The sequence below is a fragment of the Punica granatum genome, chromosome 1 (genome assembly GCF_007655135.1).
Source record: "Punica granatum isolate Tunisia-2019 chromosome 1, ASM765513v2, whole genome shotgun sequence".
NCBI classification, from domain to species: Eukaryota; Viridiplantae; Streptophyta; class Magnoliopsida; order Myrtales; family Lythraceae; genus Punica; species Punica granatum.
Window position 1 is genome coordinate 951,945 of NC_045127.1, and position 12,508 is coordinate 964,452.

Consider the following 12,508-nt stretch of genomic DNA (forward strand, 5'->3'; position numbering starts at 1 on the left):
TATTATCCTCTTCCATATCACTGCCTGAATGATCTTTCGGGCAGTCGAAGTAGCATTGCACCCAGAACAGAACAACTCCGAATATATCGACCACATGAGGAAGGGCAACCCCATAAAATCAGTTGTGGTCTCTTCCTCCTTATACCATGAAGATTGTTTGGTGAGAGAGTATTTATACAATATTGTTAAATAGTTTCCTTGAGCTCATGCTCGACCAATACATTTTTAACTCTTAATACTACATAAAAATTCGCTTAGGAATAGAATCAGTCACTGGGACCAATGCTGGGCCAACCACGTCGAATTCAAAATCTGGAGGTTACTTGAGAAAACAGATCTTTGAAATCCTTTGTGGGCGTGCCCGTCCCTTCAGGTTTCGAGGCCAAATCGAAGGCCTTAAATTTGGCCTCCTCGAACAGTACAGCCTGTTCACACAGAAACAAACCCACATTTAGCACTAATCCAGGATGCCAGACAGCACAGAAGTCTGGACTGGGCTCGAGTCTTTCGGGAACCAGATATGAGGCAGAGAGAAGCAGAAAGTAAGACCTGAACACAAACTTCTGCAACATCAGCCCGAGGAATGGTTTTTGTTTCTGTTTGAAGAAGCTCATCATCCTTCCCGACAATTAATTCACGGAGACCACCTTCCTTATCTAGCAAGCCGCCAGGCCTACATCATCAAGAAGTATTCACTCCCAAGGTAGATTGAGGTGAAGTGTTATATAGGATTTATTACAATCAAACAATCGATTAATATTATTTTCGGCTGTAAAAGAAAAAGTCTAAATCTTAATATACTCGCACAATTCAAACAGAGCGATCAGTTCAAAACCCGAAGAGGGACCTTATAATTGTGTATGGAATGCCAGAGTCAGCCAAGTACTGCTCAGCCTTCCTCTTCCAAACCTGCAAGATCATGCACGAAGGGAAATAACATTATTATTATCATTATTATTTGGGTTAATTACCTAAAAATATACAAATTTTACATATTTTTTCAATTCTAGCACGAACTCTTCTCACTGACATAAAAATGCACAAACTATACATTTGATATCAATTCTAGCACGACGTCAAATTTTTCATTAATTTAAACGGAAATTGCTGATGTATGTTATCGATGACACGTGGCTAAAGATAATAGGTCGAGTGGCACCCTCTATGGTCATCGGCGACCCCAATTCGGTGGGGGGTGTTGGGGTGGCTGGGATTGAGGCCCCCACCGCCAGCCACCACCCCTCCCTCGATTTTCCTTTCTTTATTTTATATTATTTTTTTAAAAAAAAAATTATTAAGAAATGTCCGTGGTCCCATTTGACCTATCATCTTTAGCCACGTATCATCGGTAACATATGTCCACAATTTCTGTTCAAATTAATGGAAAATTTGACTTCGTATTAGAATTGACATTAAATAGATAGTTTGTGCATATTTAGGTTAAGGAAAAAAGTTCGTGCTAGAATTGAAAAAATGTGTAAAGTTTGTGCATTTTAGGCAATTAACCCTTATTATTATTATTTTATAGATATATATATTTTTTGAAAAGTTATACACAGATAACAATTAAAAGAAAAAGCTCTCTAATTTTTTAGCTCAAAAGGATCAAAATAAAAAATGCAGCCCAAAAGATTCAGTCAGGATGCCTCAGTTGGAAAATACCAACAACTAGGATGAAGTTCATATACTATGGACTGTAATTTGCAAATATTACTAACCAGTATATTCCCGTTGCCTAAGCTGTTCAAAGGGTGATTAGGATTTGTTCCACCCATAGAACCGACCAGCACAATCTGCTTCACTCCAGCTGCTTTCGCTGCACAAGATTGCTCAAATAATATCAGAGAAAAACACCCTTACAAATCATATTAACAGCTACAAACCATATGAGCTTAAGAGACAGGGACCTGCATCAATTTGGTTTTTCTGCCCTATCCAGTCGACCTAAAGAATAAAACAGAATCCCGTAAGAGCAAGTAAAAAGCATAACTAAAGTCCCAGCTTATCACCTTCAGCTACTGGAAAGCATAGCCTTTACCTGCTCAGGATAAGCTCCATCATCGAAATAAAATTCGGGCCTCCCACCTTGAGTAGGATCAAACCCAGGTTTCATCTTTGGAACAGCACTTGTGAGGATAATGAGAGCATCGATGCCTCTAACCGCAGGGGAGATAGAGCTGGCATCCCTTATGTCACCCACGTAAACATCAGCAGCTCCCCCGATCTTCTCCTTGCTCTCTTCAGTTCTCACCAGACCTCTCGCAACAAACTGATCAGCCCTCTCCTTCAACTTATTATAAACTATGTGACCTGCCCACATTTCCACACACAACTTAAGTTCAGTCCCCAGCCTGATATCAGCGTTTTTCAGTTCTCCTTAACGTAACCACCAGCAGAAAATGTTGCATTTTATTTTTGCCAAGAATTAACCGACCGCATCGACAGAAACAATATGAGATCTCTTGAACTAAATATGTGAAAAATTGAAATCGCATACATGTACTGATTTGACATCCCTAATTCTAATCAAATCAAATAGAGATGCTCAGTCCTACAGTTCATCGATTATGAGATCATATTTTTCTTCGAGGGGGACAAAAAAGAACCATAAACATAATATTAGCAAAAACATCACTGGCACGACTAACATAATTGCTCGATGGATGGTCTCTTGCTTCTCAGTGGATACTGCTACTGCTACTGCCTCTGCCTCCAATCAATAGTAAAATCATTTTCCATTATCCAGTTTAAGCTAAGCTCCAATAGAGAGGAACGAGATAGATGACGATTTAATAAAAAACGTTGGGGGGTGGGGGTTCTAAAATAGCATTTGGCAACAGAAGATAACAGACATTTGATTGAAAAAACAGAAAAACCGGTCTGGTAGGATAAGATACGGACCAGTTCTGCCACCGGCTCCGGTGACGAGGACAGTGGGACGAGGGGCGTGCGCCATGGATTGCAGAGACAGCTCCGGTCAATAGTTCACCGAGAGGATTCCTGTTCAAATGGCGAGAGGAAGAGTAATCAGCAGAGAGTGGGAGATTCTCGAGATTTCCTTCCTTCCCACCAAACAGACCCAATTTATGACATGGACAGGCGCCTGAGCTGAGCATGACGCTGACGAGGTTTGGTACACTGGTTACGGACGACCGACGGGAATACGTGTCTCCTCATCGATCTTTACCTACTCCTAGCGTATGTAAGCCCACGCCACCTTGCTCGGCGTTGCCTATGTAGGACCCACGAGATAGTACCCCGGGTCTACATGCGCCCGCTGCATTTAATTCTATGATGTCGGAGACGGATAATTTCTTCATGGGCCTGGCTTATCCTTAAGTAGACAGTTCCCTGCCACGTACGAACCATGGGCTCCGAAAGGCCCATTAGACTAGGCCTGCGGACGCTTCAGCTTCTCCACGGGCCGGTCTACTTGTAGAATAGGCATATAGATTCAGAATGTTGCGAGTGCCTTCTGCTGATCTGTAGGCTAATGGTCCCAACATCTATCTAAGAAAATTTTAAAAAAAAAAAAAAAAAAAAGAAGAAAAAAACACGAACCGGTGGGACCAACTTCAGCGTCCTGGAACTTAGCGACGAAGAACGAAGCATGTCCCGGTTCCTGACGGATAGCAAACACTGGGTAGGAAACAATGCATACAAGAAACTCATGACTGATGTTTGAGTATTATGGATATTTTTCTTATGGAAATGAGTCTAGAATATTCCGGAATTTCTAGTACATGAAAATTCGATTCCAAGTTGCTGTCGAACTGTGAAGCAATCAGTGGCCTTCCAAGCTATTAATTTATGTGTACCGGCCAATTGATTAAGCACCAGAAATTTATTTGAACGATAAATGAAGCCACCAGTTGATTGAGACTTTAGTGAAAAAGCCACCACCGCAAAAAAAAGAGAGAGCAATTTTCCTCCTCAAATCATAAAGATAATAATCATAATCATTATTCACAAGAAAAGGATTTACATCATCTAAGCACTGGGGTAAGTGGACATGCAGGTCGGGAACCATCCATCGTAGTCCCGACTTTTCGCGATTAATGACGACACTTTGGTTGCACATCTGAAAATCAAGATTGGGTCTACGATATAATCCTAATTCGACTATGGATTTCGCTTGACACATCAGCAGCGAATTGGCCTTATTAGAGTTTTTTTATCACTTTGCGTCCGCTGATGATGATTAAGCTGTCACAGAAGTCTCAACGGCAACCTTGCCAGAGATGCTGCTGACTTCTGACTTCTTCTCAGAAGCCTCCCACAGCTGTGGGATTGCTTCCCTCAGGTTATGGATGCTCTCCAGCGCGTAGTCTGCCCCTTTGACCCTCTGAGAAGTCCCCACCTGCGGAGCAGATTGCAACGTTAACTTATGTCGTTTTATGCTATGCATCCCTACCAATCACGCTTGATAGATGCTAGAATTTAGATGGTATCCGTTGAGTTCATTTAACTTACCAGCACTGTGTGCAGCCCGACCCGTTTTCCTGCCTGCGTGTTGCGCACACTATCCTCAAAGAAAAGCTGGTATTACAAGAAAACCAAAGGATGTAAGCAAACTGTAAAGAATCAGCTACTAATCATGGAGAACTTGAATGACCCCTAGAAGTCCATCTCACCGTTCTCTGGGGGCTGAGATTAGCAATCTCTAGAGCCCGTTCCATGGCGTGATCGGAAGGTTTGCAGACAATAGGTGTCTTCGGTAACTCGGATCCGGGATTCGGCTTTGAGAAATGGGCGATAATGTCAAAAATTCCAGACTCACTATTGCTAGTTGCAGCAGGAGAGGAATTCATTGGCGAGCCGATGAAAGCAACATCGTCCTCATCGTCGGACACGGTGTTCTTGTGAACTGGGTTCAGTGTCTCAAAGCATATAATCCCTTCAAAACAGTCCTCTAGCCCGAGCCTGCTCAGTACCTTAACAGAGTGAATCTTGTCTGCATTCGTAAAGATCTGTTTTTGTTTTTCCCCAAGAGAAAACGGGTCAGAATTAAACACTGTACTATTGACTTAATTTGGCGATCTCAAGTGGTCAACGATAAGATTATCACTCACAATTTTGCGATAAGGCAGGCTCATGAGGAGGCTCCTCAGCACCGGATCAGGCTTTAAATTCTCGTAAGGAAGTCTCCCGTGAACAAAGGCATGGTACTCATCGTAATTGAAGTCATACCCGATTGCCTGTCCCGAACAAAGAAAATAATATAGATTAGTTCTGCTGTTCGGGGGAAAAAATATGTTACAGTTAAAGAGGGAAAATAGAAACCATCTTCAAAATCATCTTACCCGTAGACCAGCCATTGTTGTCCCATAGTTCTTGTACAGAAGGTTGCACAAGGCATCAATTTTGGTCGGATCTATCCCGAGCTTCTCGATCATGTAATCTGAAATATACCCTTCTGTTTTAGTAATTGGAGACTCCGAGAACTCAGATACAAGCAGCAAAAGAATAAAACAAAGACAGGCCAATGAAGATACCTCCGATATTTTTGCGGCATTCTGCAGCGAGTCCCGTGCTTAGGGGGTAGAGGGTATCATCAAGATCTGCAGACAGATAAGTAATCAGCAAATTGCTTTCCATGTAGTAAATTTGGTAAATTGTCGGACCTTTGTGTCTTCCCAACTTACCGAACAGGAGGCAATCGTATTTTGGCCTCTGAGCCTGCAGGTAAATGTCTTCCATAATGCTCGCTCAGGCGCCCTTCAGAACAACGAAAGTACGAATTTAAACTCGAATGTTCGACCTATGAGAATCCAGTCTTTGTGCGTGTGTTAGCACAAGCAAATGCCACAAGAAAAGAAAGATTTAGAGGTCGCCAGCATGTGGCCATGTTTGTCTCATTAAATAAAAAGCTCGCCACTGGCGTTTCAGAAAACAGAAACCTTACAGATAAAACTGAAGATTGGTGAAATTTCTAAAAGGAAATTAGCTGGCAGCTCATCGAAACCCAACTACCACAAAACTTAAAGGGACAGCAGTGGAGGCGAAACTGAAATGACTAACGCATATAAACAGAAACTTTGCATCGTCGAATACAAGCAAAAACAAGAATGTAGAGAAAACAGAGCATGTGTTAGGGAAAGCAATGAAATTTTGTCGAGGTGTAAAAGAATGACTTACCGGAAAAAAATGGGCAATGCAGGTGAAGCGAGATATGGAGAAGCAGAGAGAAGTGATAAAGAGGGACAAAGATGCTTATGGTTCGGTGCAGAAGGATGGATGAAGTGAGGAAGAGCGAGGAGGAAGAATGGGAGGCAGGGGAGGGCTTTAAATAGGCTCAAAGAACCGTTGCCTGCTCTTTTGATTTTTTCTTCTCTGTTATTAAAATAACGTTTCTCTATTATTTAATCGTTTTTCTGGCTGAATAATTGTCTCTTATTTATTATTATTTAAGTGGGCACGTTTAATTTCCTGCCATTTTTTTAAATTCTTGTCTGCAAGGAAAAAAGAGGATGGTTAAGTTTGGGAAGGTGAGGAGGATTGGCATAATTCTCGTGTTCGGCTTTGCCTTTGGCTTTGAAGTAGGGCAGCGCTTTGTGGACCTTCCGGAGAACTCTAGACTCTACTTTAACTATAATTTTATATTTTTTTTTCGATGAAATGACGAAACATTTTTAATTTGTTTGACTAAGATGACGTCCAGTTCAAATATTATTATATTATAAAGAAAAGAAAAGATTACAATAAAAGTTTAACCATTGAATCATTTTCTCTTAATCGTAGGACAAAATATAAAATTATTATGTATGGTAAATATATATTAAATTATTGGGAAGATGAGTAATAATTTAATATATAATCTCTTTTTAGATATAAGATGTGAGTTACGCGTTTGTAATATCGTTGTAATATGAGAATTTCTGTTGGTTTCAAATGCAAAAATTTTTACCGATCAAGATTGTAAAGTTTTAACTTGAGAAAGTGATTACAACCGTTAATTTCACAACTAAATGTTATAAAATATGATGCAACGTTTGGATTTTTCATGTAAAATTTCATTTTTTTCAATAGCTTGTAAAATTCTAATTTTACTTTGAACCAAAAGCTTCTTAAGTCGCCACTAGCACGGTGGTCTAGTTGTTAAGCTCCAAGCGTTCCACTTGAACATCACGAGTTCGAACCTCACTGAGGATGTAGAGCTCGACACTATGTGGGTGTATTATGGGCTGGTGCCCATGATACTTGATCTAGTGAGTTTTGAACTTAATTCATTAGTGTGCTGGTGGGGTTACGGTGACCAAATTGGGTGAAGTCTCAGCGAGCTATGGTGAAAGAAACATTCTGTGGTGGCCAAGTTCCCTTAGTTGGGACAACCACAACAAGTTAATAACTCGATCTAACCTTTTTACTTAGCCAAAATAAAAAAGAAGCTTCTTAAGTCTATCCGAGTATCACTTTGCCCATGATCATGAGATATTTTTATGGGTTAATTTCACCGTACAAAACGATATTTTAAAATTTTTTACCACGTAGCATAAATTGTCATAGTTTCACCAAATCGCCTGATATTTTTAAATTTTTTCACGGCATAGCATGGAATGCAATAATTCTATCATATGACACAAAATTTTAAAAACTTTTCATAACATAGCATGATATTAGTTTTCTGTCAATGACCTAATTGAGATCTGACGTGGCCATGTATGACTGGGATGAACAAGGATGGACCAACAACGTTGGCCACGTTAATTATCCGTTAGGTCATTGACAAAAAACTAACGTCATGCTATGCCATGAATCTTTTTTAAATTTTGTGCCATATGATGAAATTATTGCTATTCCGTGAAAAAAATTTCAAAATGTCGTGCAATTTTGTGAAATTATGACGATATATGCTGAAAATTTTCAAAATATCGTGTTGTACTGTGAAATAAATCATTTTTTTAATGAGTTAATGAGTTTTAAAATCTCACACTACAAATAAAATTTGTCCCCATGGGATCACATATGCCAACCTTCATTATACCTTATGGTTAACGTGATTTTCCGTTTACAAAATAAGCCCATCGACCTATTGCAAATGGTTAATGCGATTTATATATATTATTATCTGCTTACTATTAACATATTATATCTATCTTATTGGAGGTCGAAGAAGGTTATAACGGAAACCATACTATATTTTTCATAAATAGAAATCTCTCTCCATTTTCTACTAGAGTGGGGTGTCAGTAGCTCCTAACTTCCTACCTCGGACGTCTAATCGGTACGAATTACTGGCAATAATTCCACTGTCGCATCGCATATGTAACTTTGTTGGATGGCTGTGTATTTTTTCCTGTGCTTATGTTGGGCTTCCCGGTGGCCACAGGAGCAGATCAGAAGGTGTACAAATTGAACATTGCTCCAATTCAGCGTTCCTAATTATGCTTAGATTGACTTGGAATAAGAGGCTGAGAATGGCCTGGTCGAATAATGGTTAAGTTAATCAACCTAGTAAATTCCACAAGGGAAGATGCCTGTTTTTGGCATGAGTATCCTCAATGATATTTACCAAATACCTGATTTTGGCCTGATTATCTTTTATAGTATTTACAAAGAGACCCCTAAATTTAATACAACGAAATTGACATCTTAAGTATCTAATAAATGAGCATGATTAATCTAACTTGAATATTGAATATAATCTTTTGGTTACTAGGTGCTAACGTGCGCTATTATATTACACTCTCTTTCATTAAAATCTCATTTTTATATTGATATATGTGTATTTATATCTATATATGTGTGTGTGTCTGTATTATGTATCTCATATCTGCGGACGCTTCTAGATAAATTGGTCAATCCACATGCATGGTCTGGTCAGACGTTATAATACAAAGATGCACAGGCCGGAGAACGCATAGAGGAAACGATTCCTCGAGGCGAATCTAATGCCACGATTTGCTGAATCAAGTGAAATAGTTTGACAATATGATGATGATCGTCGCCCTTGTTCCATCATGCATGTTTCATGCCAAATATACATAAACATCCGCATCATTTATTTGAATTATCTGGAAATTTTCGGATATAGCTTTAGTATTATTGTTTCTAGAATCAATGTTCGTGAATTTACTTGCCAATAATCGTCGGAATGATGCTGACCTGACATATATATGTTGGTAACCTCATACAATGGGCTCCTTTTTTTTTTAATAAAATACAATATGCCCTCCCTTCTTATCAAAATACAATATGATCTCAGCAACATAATAGGGAATTTAAAACAATAATTATGAGGATGATACAATCAAATCAAAATTATATATCGTGTGGATAAATCATGTATATGCATATCTGTTAGATTTTTTTCGGAGTGATTTCCTAGTATCCGGAAATCCAATTGAACCCCGATTAATTCAATCGAATTAGGTCAATTTACTATGGGATAAATCTCTTCCAGCGTAAATTTTTTACATTCACAAGGACTTGAACTCAAGACCTTATTTAAGAGAAATAAGTGCCGAATCACTTGAACAAAATCACGTTGGTTATCTCCTAGCTAGATTTTTATATGATATATATATTTCCCAGACAGATTGAGAGTTGAGGGTTTGACGCCCCACAATAATTGGGGAGCCCCCATTATTGATGCTTTAATGAGCATGATGATCGGAGCTGATATCAATATCAAAATCAAATTACAATTATTGGCAAATTTCTTGATACACACGGATTAGCAACATAATTTTAAAGAAGTTGGGTTTTTCTGGGAACTCTCTCCATCTTATGGTATCTGTCAGTTGCCAGTCAGAGATTGGCTCATTTGCTATAATCAGCAAGGCCATCTAAGAGAGTATATCATGCACGAAAACATAAAAAGATAAAATAAAATGAAGCATCTCTGTCTTTCTTTGATGAGTTGGATTAATTAGTCTAGTTCCACCTTACATTTCTAATTATTAATACAACACAACATATTTATATATCTTTTTCAATCGTTATAATATATAAGAGGCTCATTAATCTAATATAAAGATAGAAAATAAAGCGAAATGAAATGGCAATTAGGTTTCAGTATTGAGAAGTGACTCTTAATTCCGAGTCGGTACCTTATACCATTATACTAAAATTTCTTCGTTACAACATATTCTATATTTTGTTTCTCATTGAATTATATTGGCTCGGCGTCAATGGTGCATGCTGAGATAACTTTTTCGCACATAACAGACTTTAAATTTGAATCATATGAAGTGAATCGAATAGTGGCTTTGCCATAGGTACAGTATCTATATTAGCTAGCGAGAGCCGATGATATTCAATAAAATTTTGTGGCTCCTGAGGCCAAGCTTATTATGGAAGATCAAACTAAATTAAAGGGCGTCTCTCCCAAATTTAGGATCCCAGTGCAAAAGGGATGCAAAATGCCCAGATTGCTGATTAATTAATAACATCAATGCGACATTGCTTGATTTTATATACCGCATCAAAAAAGTCTCTAATTAACCACACACAGTACCACCAAATTAGAAGGCGCCTTGATGAGTCTTGTTCAATAATCTACTCGAGCTATAACTTGCTAATGAATAAGATGTATAAGGTACATTAGGAATAAATTCTCCATTAATTAGAAATTAATGAAATAGTGTGTGTGTGGGCGCGCGTATATATATATATATATATATTCATCCAAATCTAGGCACATAACTAAAACAACCAAAATAATTACATAATATAAGGATCCTATAAGAATTTATAATAATTATATAGTCAAGAGCCCATACTATATCGATACCACACGCAATAATTAAAAGGGAAAATGACCAACCCCCGTTACGTTCACATATAGATGGCCTCGGAGTTGGCACTGCTCCATTAAATTAATATGGTATTTTAATGAGCTTGGGGAACAAATAATTGGTGCCTGTCTTGAACAAAGGTACAAAGAAGGGCATTTTACCCTTTAAATGAAAAAGGAGCAGTAGGAAATCAAAAGGGCTGCAAAAGGGAATTCCCTTCGGGAGGGAGACTCATTATAATTTAAGACAATTAATTAATTAATTAATTAATTCTTTCCCCTCCAATTTGCCCTTAATTAATATAAATATAAAGGGTGGGGTGTGAAGAGATACGTGATTGACAAGAACATCCTTCCTTGGTGGGTTTGCTAAGGTCTTCTGAAAGAGCCATTTCTGACTCTTTCTTCCTCAATTATTTCAGCCACCTCCACGCCCACCTGCCCAAGTCCATTAATATTAACGGGAACATAATATATATATATAAGTCATAATTCATATCCAATTTCTATCCTTGATCTAATTAAGTTAAGGATTAATCAAATTTTTGTGTCGGTTGACAAAGGAAGGAAAGCTACATCAACGGAGATCCATGGGGCAAGTGAGTTTATTTTAGGAGCTCAATTTGGTTTTTGGTCAATGGATCTTTTGATTGACAGCAAGCACAAATATCTGGCTTTCGTTGTACTTTTGTTAGTTTTGGTAAAAAGGTGTGGCCAAATAATTGGTTTGTCGATACTACTTTTTAGCTTTTGCTAATCTCGGCCAACATGAAATGCTCGTTCGAGGGCCAATGATCGATGGACGCTCGAATCCGTCCAACATATATTGCAAGGGTAAAAGAAAAAAAATCTGCGTCCACTCAATTTTCTAGATATTGAAAATGATCTTTTCGTGAAAGTTAGCAGTAATATACCACGTGAAATTACAAATCATGCCGATCCATGCACGTTTATCCCCGTAGAATCAATTTACAATTTTTTTTTTACCTTCTAAAAGTCTGCCTTCTCTCTCAACCAAGATCCCACAACCACCGGGATATGACCAAGTTTTCCCTATATGCAGCCTTAACTCTTTACCATCCGTGGATCTCACGAAATAATGCTCTGCATGCAAGTAAATCAGCTGATCTTCACGAATCCGTCAAAATCATCAAGAGGTCTTTTATGGATCACAGCAGGAGTGGAAGTAGCGAGAAACAAAATGGAGGTTCCTAACAGATACATCTACTGCAACTTTCGGCTGATCAAGTTTCCACTGGATCAGATTGGAGCATCATTAGCACGGACGCAGCATGGAACAGTAACGGAGTTTGCCTCTCAGGAATCTTCCAACGACCGTATTGCCCACCGTTTCAATCATGGATCCAGATCTCCTCGGAGGAAAAGCCACTCCAAGCAGAAGCTCGAGCCGCCCTCCTAGCCCTTTCAATTGATGCGAAAAAATGATTGTCGAAGATATGGCTGAGAAGCGACGCCTTAATTTTGGTAGATGCCATCTTGCACCCACATAACTCGCCGTGGGAAATTAGGACCTTAGTTGCGGATATTATTTCTAGTCTTAATCTTTTTTCGGATTGGTTGTGCTCCTGGATTCCTAGGGAAAAAAATATCCTTGCCCACGACTTGTGCCAATTCGGCTCTAAGTTAAATTTTATTCTCTTTGTATTTTTTAAGGGTATTCTACGCTCAATCCAGTAGATATTATATCTCCCTTCACCTTTTAATGAATTATCGTATTTATCAAAAAAAAATCCTACATCCACCATGAAA

The 12,508-nt window shown here is 38.6% G+C and overlaps 2 protein-coding genes and 1 long non-coding RNA gene across 5 annotated transcripts; 1 reads left to right on the forward strand and 2 right to left on the reverse strand.

Moving 5' to 3' along the window:
• Nucleotides 1-82: 82 nt before the first annotated feature.
• Nucleotides 83-3,094, reverse strand: LOC116192869 (uncharacterized protein At5g02240-like). Its single transcript, XM_031521556.1, has 7 exons — nucleotides 2,902-3,094; nucleotides 2,039-2,310; nucleotides 1,908-1,944; nucleotides 1,719-1,816; nucleotides 848-909; nucleotides 550-673; nucleotides 83-425 (listed from the first exon to the last, which is right to left on the reverse strand). Exons 1-7 carry the CDS (start codon nucleotides 2,954-2,956, stop codon nucleotides 306-308), a joined length of 768 nt encoding a protein of 255 aa, XP_031377416.1. The 5' UTR covers nucleotides 2,957-3,094; the 3' UTR covers nucleotides 83-305.
• An 822-nt stretch (nucleotides 3,095-3,916) lies between these two features.
• Nucleotides 3,917-6,296, reverse strand: LOC116192867. 3 transcript variants are annotated; one of them, XM_031521553.1, is made up of 8 exons: nucleotides 6,139-6,296; nucleotides 5,646-5,718; nucleotides 5,496-5,561; nucleotides 5,304-5,401; nucleotides 5,073-5,198; nucleotides 4,635-4,970; nucleotides 4,474-4,539; nucleotides 3,917-4,360 (listed from the first exon to the last, which is right to left on the reverse strand). In XM_031521553.1, the coding sequence occupies exons 2-8, from the start codon at nucleotides 5,698-5,700 to the stop codon at nucleotides 4,202-4,204; spliced, it is 906 nt and encodes a 301-aa protein (XP_031377413.1). In that variant the 5' UTR covers nucleotides 5,701-5,718; nucleotides 6,139-6,296; the 3' UTR covers nucleotides 3,917-4,201. The 3 variants fall into 3 exon arrangements, with proteins under 3 accessions (XP_031377413.1, XP_031377414.1, XP_031377415.1); XM_031521554.1 differs by having other exon boundaries at nucleotides 5,646-5,776; nucleotides 6,139-6,288; XM_031521555.1 differs by having other exon boundaries at nucleotides 5,646-5,761; nucleotides 6,139-6,283.
• Nucleotides 6,297-11,258: 4,962 nt separating this feature from the next.
• On the forward strand, nucleotides 11,259-12,446 carry LOC116192561. The gene is made up of 2 exons (XR_004154106.1): nucleotides 11,259-11,337; nucleotides 11,802-12,446. It is a non-coding gene; the product is annotated as an uncharacterized LOC116192561 (long non-coding RNA).
• The last annotated feature ends 62 nt before the right edge of the window (nucleotides 12,447-12,508 follow it).

Coding starts and splice junctions, on each gene's coding strand:
- LOC116192869 (XM_031521556.1), bottom strand. CDS start 2,956: ATGGCGCACGCCCCTCGTCCCACTGTCCTCGTCACCGGAGCCGGTGGC. Junction 2,311..2,901: donor CGGAGCCGGTGGCAGAACTG/GTCCGTATCTTA, acceptor AAATGTGGGCAG/GTCACATAGTTTATAATAAG. Junction 1,817..1,907: donor GAAAAACCAAATTGATGCAG/GTCCCTGTCTCT, acceptor AATCTTGTGCAG/CGAAAGCAGCTGGAGTGAAG.
- LOC116192867 (XM_031521553.1), bottom strand. CDS start 5,700: ATGGAAGACATTTACCTGCAGGCTCAGAGGCCAAAATACGATTGCCTC. Junction 5,199..5,303: donor CAACAATGGCTGGTCTACGG/GTAAGATGATTT, acceptor TGTTCGGGACAG/GCAATCGGGTATGACTTCAA. Junction 4,540..4,634: donor ATCTCAGCCCCCAGAGAACG/GTGAGATGGACT, acceptor TTGTAATACCAG/CTTTTCTTTGAGGATAGTGT.